Source organism: Haliotis cracherodii, unplaced genomic scaffold (assembly GCF_022045235.1).
Source record: "Haliotis cracherodii isolate W230 unplaced genomic scaffold, xgHalCrac1.p SCAF_6, whole genome shotgun sequence".
Taxonomy (NCBI): domain Eukaryota; kingdom Metazoa; phylum Mollusca; class Gastropoda; order Lepetellida; family Haliotidae; genus Haliotis; species Haliotis cracherodii.
In genome coordinates, this window is record NW_027266319.1 from 46366145 (window position 1) to 46391301 (window position 25157).

Here is a 25157-nt window from a genome sequence, read left to right on the forward strand (position 1 = left end):
CTCAGTTATAGCGTGCGGTATAGCATGCCTCCAAAAATTTACTTACATTTTTAATAAACTCAAGGTTTACCCTGACATGATGTCTTTCCCCATCTCCAAAAACATTATCAGCTGATCACTGCGATCACGGAACACCGGAAATACCAGTCAACAAATCCAAACTGAAGTACTCAATTTAATCCCATTTTTATACAATCTGGTTATAAAATCATGTTCATTGTATATCTAGACTTATGTTTGTAAAATATTTTTTTAAGTTTATTCAAAATTTCATTCAAAATTGTTTACATCAATTTTGGCAAAATTGTGTGTGAAGTAATTGGTACATCGCACAACTCACCATTATTTACAGCAACCACAGTCAATTCATCCCTTATGGTGCCTTGAAAGAACTTTAATTGCCATATAAAGGAAATATAGCATAAATGTCATACTTTGACTTGTTAAAAGTCATATTTATGGCAATTTGACTATTAAAAGTCAACAAATGTTTTTTCGCAATTGAAAGTGCGGGAGGTCCCCACATTGACTGGTCAAATTGTCCCAAGCTCCAACTGAAACAACACTATATTGGAATATATTATTCATGATAAAATTATTTTTTCAGACACAATTTCTTCTAACCATTGCATCAAAATTCTTTGAAGTTGTATCATTGGGTACGTTTTAACTAAATCACCGGTAGATTTAGAGAAAAAGTGTGTACAGCTGATTGCTATATATATATAACAAAATACACACGGTAATCTTAATTTCAGCATATAAAACAATGCCTTGGTGAGCAGGAAATACAATTTGAATGGTAAATCATCATTCTAGTAATATATTACATCAAATTTCATATCTATATTGACAAGTTTGTTATACCTGTTCGTTCTCATCATGAGCATCAATCCACGCTATTGGGATACAATGACATGCATCAACCAAGTCAGCAAGCCTGACCACCCAATCCTGTTAGTCGCCTCTTACGACAAACATGGGCTGCTGAAGACCTATTCTACCCCGAATCTTCACTGTCTAGAAGATTATGATGCATGGACAGACAGCATGACAGGACATGACATTAGATCACTTGCACAATAAGTTCAGGGGAGCTGAAAACATAAGAATTAAAGCACGCACACATCTTCTTCCATTGTGATGATGGAGATTATCTTACTCAAACCATGAACATCCAATACTGTTGAAACATAACTTATTTCATTTCAACTACTGCAAGCGTAACCCTACCCACACAGAGAACGGAGGGACATGCACTCCTACCTTGTCCTTCTCCTCGGTGTGTTTGGCCACCATGTCTTTTGTCAGTGCCCGGGTCGGGTGGTTGGAAGACTCTGTGTCATACACAGACCTGTGCACAAAGTGGGCCTCAGAAAAGTCAGGATGTTTTGTGTTGATGTAGGCCAGTTCTATTGCCACTAAATTCTCAACCATTGCATTTGTTGTGGGAAGTCGTCTTCTCAGTAAGTTTGTTACAACATCAATAATTCTTTCATGTAGTTTTGGAAACCGCAACATTTCTTGCTGTAAAAAAAATATCTAAATAACACACCCACACAAAGACAGCCCCAATTAAGGGATAATGGTCAAAACATAAAAATAGGGCACTGTATCTTATCTGGATACATAGTCAACAGTTCAATATCAAGAGAGCAGACACTTAACATACAATTTGACAGGTAAGATATATAGAGGATATTTCATGCGTCGATTGAAATATCATGTTTCCCTCATTGAGTGAAAGAGGGGAAAATATAATCTTGCTCCCATCACAAGATGAGAGAAACATGATATTTCACGAGACATATGGAATATCCTATTTCTTATATACTTTTGGTTATTATTTCATCACAAATGTAAAACCTTGAAATAGTGCTAGTTAATTGAGACACCATGTCGCAATTTAACATGAATACCCAACTCAGACACAGTTTACTGACTCCAAGCGGACCAGTCCTTGTTTTAACCCCCTAATGCCGAGCATCAGACAGAGTAACAATAAGGCTGAAAAAAAAAATTGGTTCTCAGGCAATAGCTTTTGAAAATATCGGGCGGGCGGGCCTTTTTTTGGGTTGTGTACACACTAGTAAGAATCCAAACCTGCATATCGCTGTGTGTAAGGAGAGTTTTTCATAACTAGAATTAGGAGGCTTTCAAGATGTGTGTGTGGTGGGTGGGTGTTGTCGTCTTATACACAGGATTGAGTATTTTATGGGGTTTCTTTCCGCAACACAAAGATATTACTGTGGGCACAGAACACCGGAAATGCCATGTCAACAAATCCGTACTGAAATACTCAAATTAATCGGGTAATTACACTGTCTGGTTGTAGAAAGAGTTCATAATATATTTGAACTGATGTTGGTAATCTATTTTATTAATTTTATTCAACATTTCATTCAATATTGTTTCAATTCATTTCGGCAAAATCATATGTGAAGTGATCGGAAGATCGAAAACCAAGGTCATATTACCGCTATTGGCGCCTTGAAACGAACTTTAGTGGATAGGAATGGATATATGTATATCATAAATGGCATACATTGAATTGCTGAAAGTCATACTTGTTGTAGTTTGACTATTATATATCAACATGAAGTTTTTGCAATCGCAAGTGCATGGACAGGTGATTGGTCAAATTCTTCCATTTGAAAACATTTCCGGCAATGGCGATCAGCTGAACAAAAGTGCTACGCTTATGGTTATTATTTTATTTCTCTCTCTCTCTCTCTCACACACACACACACACACACACACACACACACACACACACACACATCATCATGTCTAGTGATGCATCACAAATATAATGTTTTCATTGACCAAATTTGCTAACAGCAAAGCAAGCACACAAACTCCTATTACCGCCATGACCGTAACACACGAGATGCAACGTAAAGCAGTGCGCATGAAAAAGGAAGTAACTGAACGTTATATTGGATCGTATTGTTTTTAAGTATTGTAGCATTTCACAGTTGAGGTCGTGTGTTCGAGACGCAGAACATTTAAGGATTTTTTTGTGTGGAAAATTGAAATAAAAAGGAAACGTGCGGCGGACTTTATGATGATGCCGCGGTGCCTGAGAACCAAGAATATATTTTTTTAGCCTTAGTACCATCTTTTAACGTCTTTTTGTATGACATGGCCGGGGAACGAACCCCAGACCTTCCGCTCTCCAGGCGGATGCTCTGCAACTAGACGACAGAAATTATATTCAAGGTCACGGAAATTCACACATTTTCATATTTTGGATATGATTATATATACATAATCAGCTTAAATATATTCTTAATGTTCTTGAAATCTACGAGAATACACGCTGGTCAAGTAACAAAAATGGCGCTTGGCAAAACAAACAGTCTGAATAGATCTGTTAAATGAGAAATTTTAGTTTATAACAAAATATTTTCAAGAGAATAACAAATGGCAAGAAGCAATATGAACTCCATAAAAGACAATCTATCATTATTGTTGCCTTGAACAATTTGGAACTAGCGTGAAAAGTATGGGCTTGACATTTAGCATAAAGGGAGACAATTTGTGGGGAGGTAACTCTTGTATGAAAATAGTTCTGTCAAAGTGCTTTGTTCACTGGAATGAAAATACCACTTTTCTCAACCTCTGAAAACTCAGTTTTTGACACTGAGGTATAAACCATAAGTGTTGAGCCCCATGACTAAACACACATATAAACCCAATTTAATAATGCTAGAAAACATATGGATGCTGTGGTGGCCATATTGAAAAGAAGATCTGAACCTCTTGAACAAATTGGGGTGACATCTTTGGTGGAAGGAAGTATGTGAATTTTCAGTGTTATTAGTTCAGTGGTTTCTGAGAAGATGTTTTAGGCAGATAATGCTGGGTGCCAGGCAAACATAAGCTCACTTGACTTTCAATGAGGTGAGCAAAAATTGAACTTAAAATAATTGAACTATTCCCAGTCCACGATATAACCTGAGTGCCACAGTGCTGGATCATTCTCTGCATCTCTTCATGTACCAACTCCACACATCTCAGACTTGGTTCCTCAAGCCGACGTATCTGTCGCTTCACAAGTAGCTCGAAGGAGATCTCAGGGACAAACAATGCTGGACGAGGACCCTGCAAGATTCATGGTGAGCTCAACTGAAATTTCAACTTCAAACAATAAATTGATATATTTATCCCTAAAATATATTGCTGTACACAGGTTCATAAACCTGATCTAAGTTTATGTAAAAATATGTTTATCCTCTTCGAACAGCACAGAACATAGAAGAAACAAGATAATCCATGCTTGCTGGGTATAGCTGACAGACGCCGTGTGCATCCTCCTGGCTCACTTGTGACCAATAAATAATAGCATTGTATGAATTCATGGGAATAGGGGCAAGTACAAGAAAGTTGTTAGCATCCCCACATTTTCAGAATGCCCCCATCATTCAGTCAACTATTTTGACTTGACCAGATCAAGTGATTGTTGACCTATAACCATGCTCACACATGCCTATGCAGTATAATTTTGAAACAGTAAGTCCCAAGCCTCCAGCTACATTACCTGGGTTGTATACTCCCAAGGGAGATTGAAAATTGAGTGCATACCGATCCACTGACTGGGGTAATAATAGTGTAGCGCTATGAGCATCCACTTGGTGAATGGAATCTGGCGCATTACAAATGCAATTATTATTATTATTATTATTATTATTATTATTATTATTATATAACAAAGTTATGAGCATTTTAATGACATCACTTCTGGTTGGGAAAACATGTGTCTAATGCAAGACAACTTCAAAACAGAAAGTCCTATACTTCTAACTACATTAATAAGACAGTTCATTTGGAGAGAATATATTACTGACAAAATATAAGAGAAGGATAAAATGATGGCTGGTCAAAAAGTTCTAAGCCTGACTAACTTTGAGCTATGGGCCATAACAAAGTGAATAAGACAATGTGGTACATTGTTTGAGTAGTTGAGTAGGCTGTTTGTATATTAGTGACAGCCAGTTGAATATAATAAGGGTCCAAATGGACACAGAAATGGAAAAGAACGAGCACTGAGCAGTCACGTTTTTTACTTTAGAAAAAAGTACTCCCCAAGAATTTCATTACCATATGTCACAAGTGGATGGGGATAAGTGCCCTAGCTATTCCACTGTTAAACGTTACGCAGCTATGTTTAAGGCTGGGAGAACAATGACACAGGCCTAAGCAATGGATCCATTGAAACCATTAATCATGAACATTTACAGATGAATAAGATATCTGCTCCTTGGGTGCCACAGTTTCTAAATTCTGATCTTAAGGAAAAGAGAACCAACATTGCCAGATAAAATTTAGAGTTAATTGAGGAGGATTTCGTCAATTTTAAAAACAGATTAGTAACGGGTGATGAAACATAGGTCTACTACTATGATCCCAATCAAAACGTCAATCCATGGAATGGCACCATTCCACTTCTCCTGCACGTTTCAGACAAGCAAAATCTTGATTCGTCTGCAAACATGGTGTAACGCCATTGGCACACACCTTGTCCCTGGTGTTGCCTACCTCACCTTAGTCTTTGCGGCTTATGGTCACACCCTTCACAGGATGCCTTGCTTTCAGGCAGGGTGGATGGAGCTCATTTTTTTAAAGCTAGCTACTGAAATTCACATTCCAGTCTTTGTACAGAACTCTCTATTGACAACAGGAGCAGATTGGAATCAATCGAGGAGTGCAATTAATGAAATGAAACCATCTTGTCAAGGTGTAGTTTGTTTAGGCCTGCCATGCACAGGTGGAAGAAAAAACACTTTTTGACGAGCCAAACTTTTAGGTACTTTGGGGTATTGACGTCCCCACTCTGTCGTACCCACAATTCGCCATTTTGTCTGCTCATGGGGAAACAGTCTCAGAGACATTTTTAAGCATGTGCTTTGCACAATTGCATTAGTGATTGTGAGTTTCCCTATAGTCGCACACACTTTGGCTTTTGTGCATCACATGCTGTTCATGAATGATGTGAAATTTCATGGTATATAGATGTTGCATTCAGATGCAAAGCAACGGTATTGTTAATGTACACCTCAACGATAGCTACATTCAATTGATTAGTTCACTCATATGCAGTGCAACTTTTAAAACAGAAAATCTCATGCCTCTAGAAATATTAACAATAAATTTATATGCACTTCACTGCAAATATTTTGACAAATTCTTGATTACAAATTTGAAACCTAAACAAAAGAACATTCTGGAATGGCTAATAGATGGTCTAGATTGTATGGATTCAGTCGTTAAACCTGTAACTATCTTTCGGAATACCCCGTGTTAAAGTTTTCGAGGTTGTATGATTTGAAATCACATTCCGACTGTCAATTTCATGATCTGGGAAGCGACTCTCTAATTGGTCGGATCAAAGGTCGTTCTGACGTGACCCCTAATGGGATGTCTTCAGATCTTTGTTAAGCGGTAGCGAGAACTAAGGTCTGAATTTAATGAGATTGTGCTGCCATTTGAATTGAGTGGACATTAACATTTGGTTGGTGAGTAACTGCTCCTGCCTGAGTCTGTGCATCAATCCAACCTGGACTGTATGGATGGAAACTGGAGTCCCTCCTTGTATCCCAGTGTCAGAATCCTACAGTTGTGGAATGTTCTGACATACTCCCGCCACAAACCAGTCGATGTAGGCCCTAATGTCCGTGGCATGTCAGTTGGTCGAATCCATATCTTGGAGTTTGTGGGAGTGAAGTGTTGAAGTCAAATGAAGGCAGCAAATCTGTCCACAACATACAAGTCATCTAAATGTCCTACCCCCCTCTGATCTGGTAAGAAGGACCATCCCCACAGGCGGTGGCCACACTGTGCACCACTAGGGACCCTGATGACTCTTGATTATCTTCTGTCCCTTGTCCTCTATCCGAGGTTACAATGGTTGGCACAGATAGCAACTGCAATCCAGTCTCCCATCTTCCACCCGACCGTGTGGATCCAAATCTGACTTAATCATGGTGTCACAGCTGTAACTCTGGCCATATTGGTAACCGTGGTGTCCAACCCTGTCAAAAGTCCCATGGACATGTCAAGCTGAAGCTGGATTGAAGAAAAGAAGCTGAAGAGAGTATTGTGAACCACAACCTAGACGTCAATCCGTGGGAATGACAGTCACCGACCATCCACAACCCAAGCCTGCGGTGATGTCACCTCCTTTGGTGTTCCTCTGTCAGCCATGGTCCTTGCTCCACCCCACTGGCTGTCCAGCCAGGGAGCTTTCAAAATGGCCGTCTACTCTGCCTACACAAGTCAACCCCTCATCTATCATGGCCTTCATGTTCCCTTACTGCTTCTGGAATAAATTTTTAAAAAGGCTCAAAGGTAGAAGAGGTGTAGCTTCTGCCTGAGCAGGAAGGACAGGCAGTGGGGAAGGTTAAGGATATCCTCCAGTGGCCTGGTGAGGTGCTTCTCACGGACTATTAAGCATAAACAGGGACACAACAGTCTTCCTGGCAGCTTCCCTCATGAAATCCTGAAAAAATCCTCCTGAAAGAGAGAAACACACTATGTACATCTCCATTCCTCCGAGCCGAGTGAATATCGGCACTTCCGGCATGAGTGAGGGTCTCCGGCGTACCCACACTTCTGACAAGCTGAAGAAGGAGTTACCATCTTACTCACAAAACCATGTTTACCTCCCTAGCAACTATGTTCCAAGGTAAACTAGTCCTCTTCAACTATAGGTGAGGTGAGGTGAGGTGAAATTGGGTTTAACATCGCGTCCAAGATTATTGCACTTATATAGTGACGTGCATGCACGTGTGTGTGTTTCTGCTTGTACTAGACTGGACTGATGCCGATTTATAGTGCTAGCCCACTGAGATACATGGCGCAGTTTAACATGAATACCCCACTCAGACACAGTATACTGACTCAGAGCTGACCAGTCCTTGCTTTAACCCCTTAATGCCGAGCGCCAGACAGGGTAACAACAAGTACCATCTTTTAACGTCTTTTGGTATGACGCGGCTGGGGATCGAAACCCGGAACTTCCGCTCTCCGGGGGGACGCTCTACCACTAGACCACGGAGGCTGGCCTCTTCAACTATAAAGCAAATCACTGACTTGTCTACTGGTAAACTATGTGAACTACTTAAACTACGTAAGCTGAATATACTATTTGTTATTGTGCACAAAATAATCAATATGTGCTAAATGTTTTCTATGTTAGGACTTTCTGGCTGAGCAATGCTCAAGAGGCTTAGGAGGGTAGATACTATTAGTATCTCAACTAGTTGTGGACAGTTGACAGTAAAGAGGACTTCTGTAGAAAATGTGAAGATTTTTACTGTGTCATGACAGCAAAAATACGGGATTCGTGATAAAAGAGGTTTAGTATTCGTAGTAATTCAGAACTATGTCTTAACAATGCTTTGGTTATCCTCCAAGCTGTGTACACAACACAGTGGGTACATTCCGAGAAAATCAGATTTATCACTGCAAGAAGTTCCTTAAGGGATGTGAAACCTGAACATACTGCAATAAACCTGGAAAGTCCTGTCAGACTAATAACATATTTCATTGGCAAGAACCCATGAAAAAATACTTAAAACCCCATCTGCGATAGTAACTACTGTTACCACACTCTAATGGGCGGAGCTTGTACGAGTGATCTGACAGGTCATTATGACATCATGATAACACAGACATTTCATTGGTTAATACGTAAACGGATGACAAGGCAACATGATATGTAAACACCCACCCACGTGCCAACAAGGACGTAAGTTACACTGTGCAATGTTTCACTCACCATTAACGGTAATAAATATTCATAAAACTATTCCACAACTTCTCAACAAACGCGTATGTCTTTGGTTTCAAAACCTTCCTGCTATTTCGTCTTCGGTGATGGCGCACCTCTTCATAAAATGTCCCTGTGGAATGTCCACGATCCTTGTTTTCATTCCAGTCTAACACACACAAATTTGTCCTGCACTTGTATTCTCTGGACGAGAATGAAATACGTTTGTCGTGGTAAATAAGAGCAATGTTATTAAAACATTCAACATAATGTGTGTCACGGCACCAAATGTAATCCTGTGGTAACTTGTTTGATAGGCATTACTTACAAGTTAACGGATGACAAGATAGACACAATTTTTATGGATAACAACTTCTTTAATACTGTAAAAAGGCGACGTTTCGGTATAGATCCTTATACCGTTGTCAAGCAAGACTGAATGAGGGACATAGTGCAGAATATATATAGCAAGTGGATGATTAACAATAGAGGAATAGATGTATATATATTCTGCACTATGTCCCTCATTCAGTCTTGCTTGACAACGGTATAAGGATCTATACCGAAACGTCGCCTCTTTACAGTATTAAAGAAGTTGTTATCCATAAAAATTGTGTCTATCTTGTAATCCTGTGGTGAACCATATATTTGGAGTTTGTGAATAGCATTTCTCAAATTATCAACAGCACTCGGTTATTTCAACAGTGTTTTCGTCGGAAGATAATGTTTGTCTTGCCTGCACCTGGAATCTGGATGACAATAATCATGAAGACCCTGGTAATGGTCAGTAATATTGTCAAGAGACAAAAGTAGTTTTTTTTCGCTTCCGTCATACGTTTTCATTGCCCAGTAGCAATGTGTTTTGACTGAGGCACACTTGTCCGAAAGTTCCTCATGCCACGTCAGTCCGTGAAACTTTGTGGGTCCCCTTGACACAGGTTTTAATTCCCTGCTGATTCCTTTAGTGGCATGCCAAGCATCATTTGCATTACATACTTCCAAACGATGTTCTGATAAAAATTTGTTCACACTAGCATTTGTGTCATGTGCGTGAACATTGATTTCAACATTATTTTCATCAAGGTGGTCATACAATTTTCGAATACCATGCATTTCATGTCGCTGGCTACACGGATCATCCTCTCTTGTAACTACTGCGGCATGAACACATTTCCTGGTCACGCAACTCAAAGCGACGATGTCTCTCTCAGCTGCATTTTTTCCCCACCCATGATGAGCATCTGTCATAATGTCAATGCCTCGATAATCTTCTTTCTGATCAATAGATTTCAACAATGTGATACACACAGCCTCATTTGCCACTTCATCACACAATTCCTTAGCATTCACTAACAATGTCTCAAAGTTGATCATAAAGCGAACTGATGAATGCCTCAGAACAAACTGCCAAGTTAGCATGTGTACAAAATCTTTCATATTGTACAAACACTTCACAGAAAACCAAAGTATTAGAAACTTTAGAAATTTTCTCAGCCATGGTCAATTTAACAGCAACTAACTTGTTAAAGACTGACAATTTCTCATTTTCATCACTCACACAAAAATGAATACCAAGTGATTACTTGCAAACAAGCACTAAATTCTAATATCTCAAATCTTTATTACAAATCTTTCCAATTTTCAATCTTTCTGTGAAAGTACGATTAGTACGACATAGTATGTCACAATAGCTCCTCACAGCGAAATGACAGTCTTAACTACACAGTGAGCTCAGCACACGGGAGCATTTGCAAAAACTTTATCCGCGAAGCAAGGTGTGTTTCTCATGATGTCAATCACCGGACTGTCTGGTACATACTCGATTATTTCCATAACGGCGTCATATGGCTGGAATATTGACGAGTGTGGCGTTAAGCAATCGACAAACCAAATCTGTCTTGAAATACAGCATACACTTACAGAAATACGAGCTAAACATACCGACACAACCTGTAACAATAATAATTAATAATTTTGTCCGCGAAGTAAGGTGCAGTTTGGTGTGTTCTGATCGCAAACACAGAACTGAAAAATAACTATCTGTCTGGAATAAAACCAACACACAACCTATTCGGACTGATTAAATCCATTTTTTCCACTGATAATACATCAAATGTTGAAATACAAAAACAATCTGGCATCAATGTTATGTAAACAAACTTGTGAATGAAAGTGACCTTTGACACACACCAACGTGATCAGGATTATGTCCCCGGGATGCAATACCAAATAAAAATGCATTTTATAGTAAAGATTTGTTTTCGTTAATCTTATTATTAAAAAATGATGTACATGCTATTTTTAGATTGCCATTATTTATATATATCATTTACAAATGGGATAAGGCACGACTTGTTGAAACCAATGTGGGTTTCTTCTAATTACTTTCTAAAACCTTGTGCATGCCCCCTTTCCGACCATGTGATCTCCTAGCAACAACGCCCCGAGCGAGCATCCAAACTGGATTACTGCTTACGACAACTGTCAAATAGTTTGCAGGTTACCTTGTCTTCAATATGAGCATCAAACATTTTCGTGTGATGCTTAATTTGACAGAAGAGTTGTTAGAGATGATAAGGGGAGCCTTTGGTCATTTCGATTATGACATTGATGACTTTCTCATGGAGAAAGTTCCAATTGAAGATGACATAATTCCGGCTGCCAACTCGAATCAACAAGATGGCGCCTCTCTTCCCGCCCTTGCAAGTACAACAGAAACATTGACAAATTCATTGCCGATTCTTGGTATTTGTTTTTCAGTGTCACAGCCAGATTTCATTGTGAAGCCAGTTGAAGGAGAAGATGCCTGCTCTCACTGTTTTTGTCAACCATGCGTGACACAGCACAGGCAGTTGTGGTTAGGGAATGGCGCCCCACCAAGTTGTAGATATTCTTCGATTCGGAAACAACGCAACAAATACTTCTGGCCTGAGCTGAATAGACGAGGCTCTTGGAGAGATCCCAGATACTTGGACATGAAGTGACATGTGTGCGAATTATATCCAAATCCAGTGAACAAACAATACATGGGACACATGTGGATCTAATTATAAAACTTGGTTTGGTGTGTGAAAAAATGGTGAAAGAAAAGGAAATCAGTGATTTAAATTGTCTTGGAACATGTGCATTGGATTTTTCGTTATCATAAGTACAAGTACAATACATGTATGTAGAATGGTCTATTGTAGGTCAGAGCATTTGGTCCTATTTCGTTGCCTTTCCATCCTGCTGGTATCAGTTGTTTTTGTGCATTGTTATGTTGATACACGTGACATGTTTATGTATTGTTGTCAAAGTAGGATATATTGGCGCAACTTCTGAAGTTTAAAATTTGGCATATGTCAAAATAGTATTTGTAAAGCTGTTTATTAATAAACGTTTTAAAATGTGATCTGGCTATTGTGTTTTATATGATAGGCCTAACTCTGGACTGCAATCAATCAAACAAATACCCAAATATTTACGTTATTGTCGAAATAAATGTTTAATCTTGTCGCTAATTAAGGTTATTGTTACATTAACTGACAATGTTGTTGTGCTGCTGTTCATCCGTAAATATATGCATCAAACAACAATTTGACCACAAATGCATTGAATGTGTCAATGTACACATGACCATGTGCTTTGCTATTAATAGTGCAGCCGTAAATAAGCCCCGCCCACTGTGATTGATACAGATGCTAAACACGATCGATTCGATTTTTTATGATAAAAGTACAGAAAATTTATTGACTGATATCTAGATATGGAGTCATTTGTGATATCCAGGGTTTGTCTTTCAAGTTGATACGAGGTTTGACAGTCAATGGTGATCTTGTTTGCGAACGGTTTTCAAAAAGCTTCTCCCGACACTTGGTTGTGTTTACATTGTCAGCCATTGTTCGAAACTGAAACACCACCACCTTATGGGCTATTTATAGTCAGGGTGGGGCTTTAAGGTTGGTACTCAACATTATTAATATGATTGTATATATCTATCATTATCTTACCTATCTATTCATTTATTATTATGACCCGTGAAGATCTGGGGTAGAATAGGTCTTCAGCAAACCATGCTTGCAGTAAAAGGCGACTATGCTTGTCGTAAGAGGCGACTAATGGGATCGGGTGGTCAGGCTCACTGACTTGGTTATGCATGTTATTGTATCCATAAGAAACAAACATTTATTATTTATGGAATACTAACACAAAATGATGATATCAGGTGGTTATTTCTTCAACAGCATACCATCAGTTTCATTAATCATATCTTATATTCGGCGCAACATCAAAGGGTGATCAAGAAAACCTCATATAAAAGATACTGAGAAACTTATACATGTATGTGGCATGTCTTAATGACTACTGTCCCCCAGTCATGGGAGCATACATCATGGTCAAACAGATTTAATAGTATGTCTCATTTATTGTCTGGGGCACATTGTAACATTATTTCATATGAGTAGTGATATTTTCAAACATACAGTTAGATTGTCAGCAGATTACCCGTGCCTGTGACATCAGTGACGTTTCCACATACTGACTATTTTCAAGAATAAACCCTGTGTATCCAAGCATCCTCAGGTTGATGAAAAAAGCATTTACGTGAACAATAAAGGAAAGTGTAACCAGTAACTTCTGAGTGGGATTTGTGTATCTCTTGATCTAAACCTTGTATTTCTATAGCCTACCTGATGTTTAATCCAGCAGCAGTACAGAATGGTCAATAAACAAATATCACAATACATAGCAAAAAAAGTGTTAATTATAGTCATACAAAATAATAATGACAATATCAAACTTTATAATATTACATGCTGATATGATTGAGAAATGGGGATAAGTGTATAAAATCAGATAAAAATTCTTTGAGCAAATGTGAGAACATTCCTTGGATCACAGGCCAAAAACATAATTTTAGCTGAAAAAACAACAACAAAACTTCAGAGATTACAAAAATGAAGGGCATTAGATTACAGGGTTAAGGGGATGTCAAAGGTTACAAGCTGGGTCTAAAATAGAAAATATGATCACAAGAAAATGAATCCTATACTGCATTCCACATACTTGCATTAATGTCATAATGATATGTGCAAAATGGACAAGTAATTGGCAAAGATGCTTGCTTGCTTGTTGTGTAACGTTGCACTCAGCAATATTCCAGCTATATGAAGTCAGCCTGTAAATAATCCAGTCTGGACCAGACAATCATGATCATCGATCCATGCAATTGGGATGTGATGATATGCATCAACCAAGTCAATGAGACTGACCTCCTGATCCCGTTAGTCGCCTCTTACAGACAAGCATGGCAGCCTTTTACAACAAGCATGGTTTGCTACTATTGCTATTCTACCCAAAATCTTCATAAGTATGGGCAAAACAAATGTCACTTAAAATCTTAAATGGCATAAGCAATCTGTGAGGAGTTCAGAGACACCATTGCTGGGATAATCCAAGCTAAGTTTCAGCTCCTGAGGTCTTGCAGTTTCAGAATTCATGCAAATCAAAAAGTTTAAGATGGGTGGACAATGAGCCATGACATGAGATCTCTCCAACTTTCAGTCTAAGTAAGCAACGAATCATTGTCAACAGCTGTCCAATTCCTAAAAAAGAGATTCCTTCGGACTATATTCTTAACACAAGCTACAATCAGTCAGTTTGACACTTTACAGTTTACTCACCGTTGCATTTCTAATGGCTGTCAGTACATCTCTAGTTGACAAACCACCAAGTGGGTCAACCGATTCCAATGTTCTGCCAAATGTCTCATGAAATATGTAACAAATTCTGGCTCCTCCACAACTGAAAAAAAGATATTCATGGAATGTCATATCATAGACCTAATTTCGCAACCATAAAGTTCTTCATGAAACTTGACATGAAGTAACTCAGTTTCGGACTTCTGACCCTTTAAAATTTGGAGGACAAGATTCTAAAATGATATTAATTTTCTTTACAATATCACTGCTATGTTGAACTTTCAATTCTAAAGCCTGGATCAAAGATGAACTCCCATACAGCAAAAAAACCACCAACATCCACACACAATTTCAGCTGAATCCATGAAGCTGTTTCAAAGAAGAAAAAATCAAATAATGTGAGTGGATAATAGGAGCAAACAGGGATTTGAACCCACAATCATAAGTTTCTTGAGTGTGCAAGGGATGCAACTCAGGACACAGTGAATTGCAGCACTTTAGGAGATTGAGCACTCGTGCCTCCCTAAATTATGAGGAAATAGTGGTGGCCATTATTCTGTGTACTTCTTAGAGACACTATAGATGAGATCATTCATGCATGTTTCAGCTGTTAATTTCAGTTGTTAATTTCATAATTTCAATTGAATTTGTCCATTGATGTCGCTTACAAAAACTTTTCCAACAAGTTGAAGATATGCATGATATTGAAAAACACATTTTGTCAATATACTGGTATTGTCATCAGTATTTCATATCATGGTAGTGGAGAATACCGGTAATTCCTCACACATCTTGTGTACATGCAATTAGTTCCCTGTCTGCATCCACAAAGACTGCTGGATAAAATGATCGAGTGTGTGTTTAACAACCAATCAGAGACCTTGTATCACTGAGTAATAGATATTTTTACACCATGTTAATTGGAAGCACGGCTGTCATTGGGCAGCATAGTCTCACTGCCATTGGGAAATTAATAATTAGCTCTCAATATTTTATGCATGCAATTAATTCGTGAAGAAAATTATCAATTTGGGAGGACAATCATAATCGCATAAATTAAGGCTCAAAATTGCAAATATTACAGCACCATGTTAACAAGCCCCATTGTACTAAACAATGCTGGCATTTTTTCAAATTTAAGGGCTAAAAGCACAAGGCCCCACCCTAGAATTATCCCTGTATTCCACATAACACATATTTACTGCATATCAAATTTCACAATCATACATGCAGAAATGCCTGAGTAAAGGACGAATGTCTTTCTGTCATTTTCAAAATGGCTGCCATGTTAAAAAGTCAGATTAGAATTTTGTGAAAGTTTCAGTTCCATAGGCCTTGAAGTTACAAAGAGATGACGATAATGAAGTATCACAAGGAAAACAGAGGTAAGTGTTAGGGGAGATTATTGGGGCCATTTTCACAATTGTAATTGTATTGGCAATAGTAACCCAAACCATTTCAATAGTATTGTGATAGTTGTCAACTTGTCAACAATGTAATACAAATGAATAAAGGTGTGCTGACAATCTCAAAGTCAGACAGTTAATCCCTGGCGCAAATCAAACCATGGGGAACTAACTCTTATCTGAAGTTGTTGTTATCCCTGCCAGCCAACACCACGGCAGGTATTAAATTCACATAATTTATATCTTAATGAGAGGTACCGGTATCCTGCATGCATTATTGCTCAGTCAAGCAGGATTAAAGAAGATATTTAAGAGCATGTCAAAGGTGCACATTTCATCAACTGCAAAAGTCAGTGTGAAGGGTCCCCCAAAGTGCTGCAGATCACTAGCCCTTGCCTTGACGACTGGAACTACAGCTGTTTTGACTTTGACCAGCGAAAAGGTAACAGACACACCAGTCAATTTGTCCAAACATGCCAAAAATAGTATGATCTGTTATTCCGAAAACAACATACTGTCTGCATAACAATAATTATGATATGTATCATAATAAAACATGCATGCAGAAATGGCCGAGTAATGGCTAAAAATGACATTTTCAATTTGGTTTTGAGACATCATAGAATTATTCAAAAAAAGTTCCACAGGCATTTCTGCGGAGATGTGAAAATACAAAAGTTAACAACGGAAGGACAAAGCGCCACAACATGAGCCCACTTGACTTATAGTCAGGTGAGCTAACAATGACTTTTTCAATATGGCCACCATGTTTGAAGTCTGAATGGCATTCTGTGAGCAGTTTTTCATACCCCAAAGCTGTGATCATACGGTAGTTTCAGCTCCACACGTGAGTTTCAGTGGAGATGATCAAAGGGTAAAAGTTAATTTAGGATGATGGACAATCGGACAGACAACCAGTCAATACAATGCACTACATCATAAGCCCATTATATATTCCACTCTATTGGCCATTTCTGGAAATTATCATGCTCATCTTACTTTTGAAAGATGTAGCATCACCTTACTGTGTAAGTATTGTAACTGCTCTTGTGTCACATCTTAAGATATTTCATAACCACAAAAAATACACAAAAATACACAAAAATACACAAAATATGACAAAATATATCTTGACCCTCTAATTCTGAGTCACACCAATATTACTTTACATCAGGAAAATGTGGGTCAAAAAGTGCCTGTTTACATAACAAACCCATCAGATTTGAGTATTCTCTAAATTTATTTTGAGTAATATATTAAACTGAAACTCATTAGCAATAAATTTATGTATTGGAGAAAACAAGCTCACAAGGTTTTTCCCGACCCCCAGGGCATGCTCTGTCTACCAAAACCGAGGGAAAGTGTTTTTCCATGCTTATAAACCGAAAAAAGAAACTTAAAACAACATTTATCAACATTTTTATGTTTCAAACATACTTTCCATGAACCTTAGGAAACGCGTGTAAAAGATCTGATGCTGGCGTACGGATCTTGAAAAGGACATTCTAAAAACCAGTGAAAAACATGAGATGGCTACTCACAGCTCTGCTGTTTCTATGTTTTTGGCTGTTCCTTCTATTGTGTTACAGTATGCTGATGCAAACTTGGTGATGATCTGTAGCAGCAAGTGGCCCTACAACAAAGATTGTGAATAAGCACAAGCAAATTTCTTTCTTATTTTTGGGCCTTCTCATTTAGCAAGTAAACGATATCTCCATTCTATTATGATACATTTATATACCATGGACCCATATGCCTCCATAGCTTTGTTTTGGAAGTGACGTCTCAGTTATATTCGAGACAACATACTGAACTGGAATAGAGTACTGGTGATACTTCAGCTTGTTTCAATCATGAAAGGACAGTGTAATTGGAATGGATTCCATTTTTAGCATCTTGTCATCAAAGCTTAATAAATAAGATATGGTGGTGAATGCATCTGGAGCATGTAGAATAGAACAGAGATTTAAATACACTGGATACTTAAGAAGGTTTTAGGAAGAAGCCCATACCAAAATATTAACATAAAAATATCAAAATTATCACCCAGACTGTGTTTGATTTGTTGCTTAACTGTAACACACCCATCCTTGGGTGCATTCAGTGAGTGAGTGAGTGAGTTGGGTTTAACGCCGCTTTTAACAGTATTCCAGTTATATCGCGGCGTGTCAGCTTAATGTGGGAGGAAAGCCGGAAGTGATGCAGGTGTCAGACGTTTATCGGTGAAATCCACGAGCACAGGTATGGTGCTGACAAACCTAGAAACATAATCGGGGCGAACCAGCATTCGAACCCACAATCATAGGTTTCTGGCGTGCCCAAGGGACGCAACTCTGCACAGCGAATCGTGGCGCCTTAGACAACTGGGCCACCCGTCCCCCCGGGTGCATTCAGAATTCCCTGTGTACTACACAGGTATATCTAGTTTCCTGACACAAAAACAAATAAATTTTCTTGCATTGCACTCATGCCATTCTCATATATAATGATTGTTGGGTGCATTTACATTGCATCACATTTCTGTGTTGAGATTGGTTTGTGATCTCACAACCTCTTATCCCTTCTTCTCTGAATCCTGTGTGTAAACAATCTTAAAACGTTTTTACAGCCTAAAAAAACACCTCATACAAACACAGCACTGTGTATTGTGCAACTTAATCATGTGACGTCCCAAGCTTACTCTTTCGTAGAGCATTCAGGCTGTTGTAATTGTGATGCAGGGATGGCTATGATTTATTGTAAATTTTCAATTTTTAAAAAACAAATTCTCTCACACTATGCATTTATCCCAAGGTTTGTAGGAGGGGTACAAATACCCAAGCCTGTAGAAGACCTCAACCGTGAGACACACGAGGAAACCAGCCCTAAACCATGATCCAATCTGGCAATAGTCACATCGACTAGGGCCATCAAAGACGAAAACTCATGTATGGGTTGCTTCTAAAAAAAACTTTCCGCTACTAGGACGTACTTAACATAAGTTTGGGTAAGTTGTGTTCCATGTCTTCGCCGTAGACATAGATCTAATGAATGACTGCGTAGCATTGAACAAGGGGATGCCCATCCAGCAACAACTTACAACCCAACCCACGTACGCGAGAGAGGGAATCATCCCTTGTCCGGTCAGTAAAAGGTTCTTCAAGACTGCTCTCCCACATACATCCAACAGACAAAAGGCAAATAATCCCTGGTCTGGCCCGTAAAGTTCTTCAATACTGCCTGCAACATACGCTCTAAGACGTTAGGCGAACAGCTTGGCATATCTTTTTCACTTCATTAAAACTATCAAATACACCTGCAGTGATTACAAGTATGTTATAATGAGAAAAAGAATGATCAACCACAACCGTACGGGTCTTCAAACCAACTACTACACACAAGTATTCCGTAGACATAGGTGAGCAGGTAGAGGGTTTGAGACACCATCAAAACAGCCACACCTTGTGACAACTTCGATGTTGAAGACAGAAAAGTTTGCTTGTATGAACAAATCAGGGTTTGAATTTCTGCTACCGTTGAAATCTTTAATCCAGTGGTCGTTGCACTCATTGAGTTGATTCCTTTAGCTTCCTTGTGGTTCACATTTGCTGTAGGTATTAAGCGATCTGTTGAGGTGGGGCTATGGTCGGGGATTGAATGTCCCGAGTCTTGCGATAACCTTCAAATGCCAACTTGTGGTCATAGAGAGCCTTCGTGCAGGAATGATGTGCATCTGTGATAGATCGAGCCTCTCTTCTAGAATATCCCTTAGCGATCAGAGATTTCTGTGCCAGACACAGAGATGCAGCTTCTCCGGTAACAGATGAAGCTGGCTTGAGTGTGGTAGAAATAGTAACATTAATGTGGGTCTGGGGAGATGAATCTCGGTAGCTGAGCATTGTATCGGGTTGCAAAGAGATCGATGTCTGGGGTTCGGCAGAGCCTGCAAATTTATTGAAATATCTCCGGATGTAGCTGTCACTCTGTCATGAATGGTTGATCCAGTCAGGAAAGAGAATCTGCTATTACATTCTTAATTCCTTAATGCCCTGCTCTCTGTTGTTCCAATAGGTGCGCTCCCCAACCGAGCATTGAGGCATCCACAAACATTCAATTCCCAAAGCCACAATTGAAGGTGCTGGTTTAATGGCATTGGGAGGCGAATCCTGGTTTTGCAATCATCCCTCTGCAGGAATGGCCAAAGAAAAAAACAAACTATCCATCAAAGTTCTCTCTGTAAGAGCCTGTGCTGAAGATATGAGGCCCAGAAGTTCTTGCCACTGTAGATGTGTTAAGGACTGTTTGGACAACAGTACTTGCATCTGTATCTTTATCCATCTGTCTGGAGGAATAAACATCTTGCCCACTCTGTTGTCAAATAATGCCCCTCTGAAATGTAGGCATCGAGTTGGGTCATCTCCAACTCTGGAATGTTGATAATCAAACCGAGTAGATGTAGCAACATCCCTGCGAAGTTGAGGTGCTTCTACAAGGTCTCCATGCGCCTGTATGTAGTCAAAGACTATCCCCGGACAATTGGAGATACTGTGTGACAGGTTTCGTGATGTGGGTGAATAACCACAGGTTCACAGAAATTCCAGAACACTTTCCATTGAAAATGCATCCCTTGGAATCTGAAGCAGAGGTGCTGATGATGCTCCCGATGAATCGGCATGTGAAGGTATGCATCTTCAGGATCGTGGCTGACCATCTTCCGGTCAAAAGATCATACGGTAGTTCAGTGATGTTCTAGAAACTGTATATTAAAGATCTTTATGTTGATGATGCACAGGTTGTCTTTCTTTGGAACGAGTAATACTCGAGAGTAGAAACCTCAGTTGATGGGATTGTGTCTTGCAGGGCCGAAACTTGACTTGCAGATTAGGCCGGGGGTGGAACTGCCACGGTTAGTTTGTAGCCCTCTGTAGGGGTCTTCCAGAATGATCCAGTGTGCTGCAAAAAAACCCAAGCATTCTGCCTAAAACTGGGGGCAGAAGGTCCCAGTCGCATTGAACTGTCACTGATTCACTTGGAGACTCTTCGGGGTCCTTACTCTGGGTAAAGGCTACCATTCTAGAACTGGTAGACTTGAAACTTTTAGTGCCTTGACCACGGTGAGTTCTGCAACTAAAGGAACCTCTTTTGTGCTGAAAAAAACTTGAGTACACTGCGATCTATGTCTATCGCATTGACTGTCTTCCAGCAGTTGGTGCTGAAGCTTGGAATGGTCAACCAAGATCAGTGTTCTTGGTTATTTCATTGATCTCCTGAATCCTATTAGCAAAGAGAAATGGAAAAGACCAGGGTTGTTGGTACAGCTGCAATTTGAAGTGAATTTCCCCATGGCAAGATTGGAGTACACCTCGTCTATGTAGAGTTGTAATGAAGCCCAAAAATAAGCGTTTCCTTATTGCGACCTGACATGATGATCTTCTGGTCAGCAATCCAATTAGAGTATCAGCTAGGTCCACTTTTCCGCAGGCGATATTTGCGAAGTCTCTGAAGAAAGAAGAGGGCGACCTGAGGTGTCATCTGGATCACCTTGAGGAGCGTAGGTCAAGGGTCGACATCTGATCAGATCCTCAGCCAAAGTGATGCCAATCCAGGAGTGGCACCACATGGAGGGAGAGACTTGTCAGTATGCATGCCACGTTGCTCTAGCACCTGTACCAAGATTTGAAAGTAAGATAGAATAGATGATAGTACTATTTTGTTTGTTTGTTTGTTTGTTTTTAACACGCACATCTTATCCATGTGATCCTTGTTAGAACAACAATGTCGATCTAACTATCAACAGAACATAAAGATGTACAAGGTGCACCTCGCTCTCGATCAGGGTTATTACAGGTAATCCGACCCTGGCGATCCGTTGGCTCAGATAGAGTATGTGGACCACGATCCTGGCTGTATTAGTAATGACGATCCTCAAAAATTGACGATCTCAAAACTGGCTGTCCAATTGTCGCTCACCCTTCTGGTAAAAATCAACATGAAGGGGTATGTCGTTGGTCCCGATCCTGACTACGCCAGCGATCTTCTGACAATCGCGAGTAGTATGTTTATCAAGAGCAGGGCTGCATCTGCGATTATCTGCAAAAACTGTTCAGGGGATACAGTATTATCCTTCTGTCGCTATTATTTAACATACTCATGTTAATATCTCTCAAGTATGCACTTGTTGTTACTGTTAATCCCACACCAACAAAATATAATCTGTATCATGTTCATAATACAGCCTTACAACAGAAAAAAGATGTATTCCGAAATGCTGCCATTACAGTAAAATAAAGAATTTGTTTTACATAAATTGAGTCTACTTTGTCAACTTCTAAGTAATAATTTATCTGTGTCCTGTCAAATTTAGGGGCTAAAAGCACAAGGCCCCACCCTAGAATTGTCCTTGAAGATGCATGGTGTGAGATAGGATAAGTTCTAAAAGTTTATATTTACAGTTGTGTTGGCCTGGTTGGAAAACAGCTTGTGTTAAATACCTGATATCTTTACAAAAGGAAAGGTATTAAATGACAAAAGTGTTTTAATTTGTTTTCCCACAAACATCAAACAATAAGCCTGGTGTCATAGTCGGAGCATGTCGTACTTCTATGGCCTCCGTGGTCAGAAGCATCTTTATGTTGTCAAGAGAGGATAAGGTTGTGTAGGAGGGAAGGAGATCACCAGAGGTGAGGATGTCAGACGCGGATGAATGATTAGTGTGAGACACTCCTGGTGCAAGATGTTGTTGACGTATGGGTACTCCAGGATGTCCCAATGTTTCCAGAATTGTCCTATTCTCCCACCTACAGGTGTTTCAATGACTGGGGGTGGACTAACCGGTCATTGGCATCCATTGCTTCACCACTTACCCTTTTGGTCAACACTCCGTGAGAACAGTTTCCAAACTGTTTGCCTTTCCAATGGGTTCTGCCACGAAAAGCTGAGGTGTCCTGTCTACTGTTCTATTCCAGAACTTGGAGAGCAGTCTCGTCCCAGGTATAGGTGGACAAGCAGGAATAAGTGGCTGTTGAAAAGAGAGAGGTAGACACCAAGCATGTCGGAGCAAGATGCACTCTGTAAGATATCCCAGGCGCCGGGCAGTAGTCAATTCCGCTAAAGCAGCTCGAAGATGACTTCTCATATGGTCTATCTGCCTCTGGTGATATGTCAACAGTAGCAACATGATTGACCTGGTTTGGATTTACCTCAGAAAGGTCCTGGATGATGGCTCTCAAGGTGGATGCCATAGCTGAGAGAGGCTTGAGTGAACGACAAATCTCTGTCTCAATATTCGCCAATCCAGTGTCTGGGAATTGGACTGTGGTGGATTGAGAGGACCTTGTCATGTGGTGGAGGTCATCACCCAAAGTTTGTAGCGTAGCGGCGCATCGCAATGCATTTCCATCCCGATTTTGTATGCCATAATCTCCATCCCAACCACATGGGTTACAATGATAAGTTAAAGGAACACTTTAATAACTATAAGGAAACATAGGTATGACAATAATTGAAGTACCAAGCAACTAAATGCTGCTTAACGCTGCTTTTAACAATATTCCAGTTATATCGCGGCGTTTCAGCTTAATGTGGGAGAAAAGCCCGAAATGATGCAGGTCTCAGATGTTTACCACTTCGGTGAAACCCACGAGCATGGGTATGGTGCTAACAAACCGAGAAACATAATCAGGGTGAACCAGGATTGGAAACCCACAATCATAGGTTTCTGGGGTGCCCAAGGGATGCAACTCTGCACAGAAATCGCGGCGCCTTACACGACTGGGCCACCCGTGTCATCCACAAAGAATTTAGAAAGCATGGCAAGAAAAAACGTAACCATGCCATTAAATTAAAATTTAGCCACCTTTAAGAGATAAATATTAATGCAATGGTAGAAATCATATGGACTATATGAAGACACAAACCATAAGAAGGATATAATTCACATAAAACTATAGTGTTGTAATAACCTGCAAAGGATTGTAATGGATACAGCTGAGAGCACAAAACAGTTGACTGTTCTTTCTGAGTGACAGCAGTTATGTGCTGATCAGTGATGTCATCCTTTCAGTGGTAGCGTGGGAGCTGTTCATTGGGTTAACAACATAACTAGTTGGAACAACTTCTTCTTCAGCTGGACCTCACATAGCTCTTCTTTTTGTCAAAAACAAGCAGTAAATGCATCAAGGAGTAATGCAGGATAAGTAAAACAATCAACCATTTAGGAGTTTTACTTTTACTTACTCCGTTTCCATTTTTTTTATACTAATATTAGCAAAATCTAAATATTTTTTACATTTGTATACTTATCCTGCATTACTCCTTAATGCATTCACTGCTTACCTTGCGACAAAAAAACTGGGACAGCGTACCGACGATGGTCTTTGGGTGAAGGTTCTGTTCCACAATCCCACTTTTGCACCACGCCGTCGCTGTCCCCGTGACTTCACGTGACCAAAGGTCAACTCTTCACATCACTGCCTGTCGCCTGAGCGACGGCTGGGCCTTAAACGTAGTAATGCAGGATAAGTATACAAATGTAAAAAATAATTAGATTTTACTAAATGTTTAACTTATCCTGCATTACTCCTTAATGCATCTGTATCGGACGGTTTGGAGGTGGGAAATCCTCACAATACAGAAACCTCAATAATTCACACCCTGAAAATATGACACAGATTGGTCGGTCAACTGTTAAGCCGAAAAGTTGAGAGAAAACGCTAATACGGTAGGGTTATTACAATGTGGCAAACCATTGCCCATGGGGGTAAAGAGCAGTTCCCTATACATTTTAAGTAATAAAGACAACAAGCTCATCAGCCAAATCTTTACTTACTATATAATTAAAGCCCTGATGACAATAACTTGTCTTCCACTGGCGAAATCTGATCGATTACACCGGAAAGGAAAGGCTCTGTATAAGGGTGAGTACATTATTTGCGTCGAGGGTTGGTAACTTGCTGAGCTACAACCAACGGCCCAAAACTCTGTACACCTTCAACGTCCTCGAGAGTCACATCGCGAAGATAATGACTAGCGAAAACATCCTTCCATGATTGTCTTAATAGGACAAATGCTGTGTAAGGCCATGGTAGAGGCTAATGCCCTGATCTCATGAGGATTATTTGTTCTTGGCGGATCCAAATTGGCGATCGAATAGGCCTGAAGGATGACTGCGCGTAACCATAGAGATGGTGCCGCCGTGACTAATGCCAAGAGAAACATTGTTTTCTTGGTGAGGTCATAAAAGGAGGATGCATTGAGGGGCTCAAATGGGTGTCCTCGCAAACCTCGAAGTACCACGTTCAGATCCCACGCAGGTGGGCG

At 39.7% G+C, this 25157-nt stretch overlaps 1 protein-coding gene across 3 annotated transcripts in view; it reads right to left on the reverse strand.

The window, feature by feature from the left end:
* LOC139445529 (dynamin-1-like protein) overlaps positions 1-25157 on the reverse strand; it is a 91765-nt gene that overhangs the window by 41848 nt on the left and 24760 nt on the right. For all 3 annotated transcript variants that reach the window (XM_071226673.1, XM_071226672.1, XM_071226671.1), the window contains exons 8-11: positions 17402-17493; positions 14437-14557; positions 3961-4107; positions 1267-1527 (exon numbers count right to left, since the gene is read on the reverse strand). In XM_071226673.1, the coding sequence (XP_071082774.1) occupies positions 1267-1527; positions 3961-4107; positions 14437-14557; positions 17402-17493 (621 nt within the window). The remainder of the gene's footprint in view (positions 1-1266; positions 1528-3960; positions 4108-14436; positions 14558-17401; positions 17494-25157) is intronic.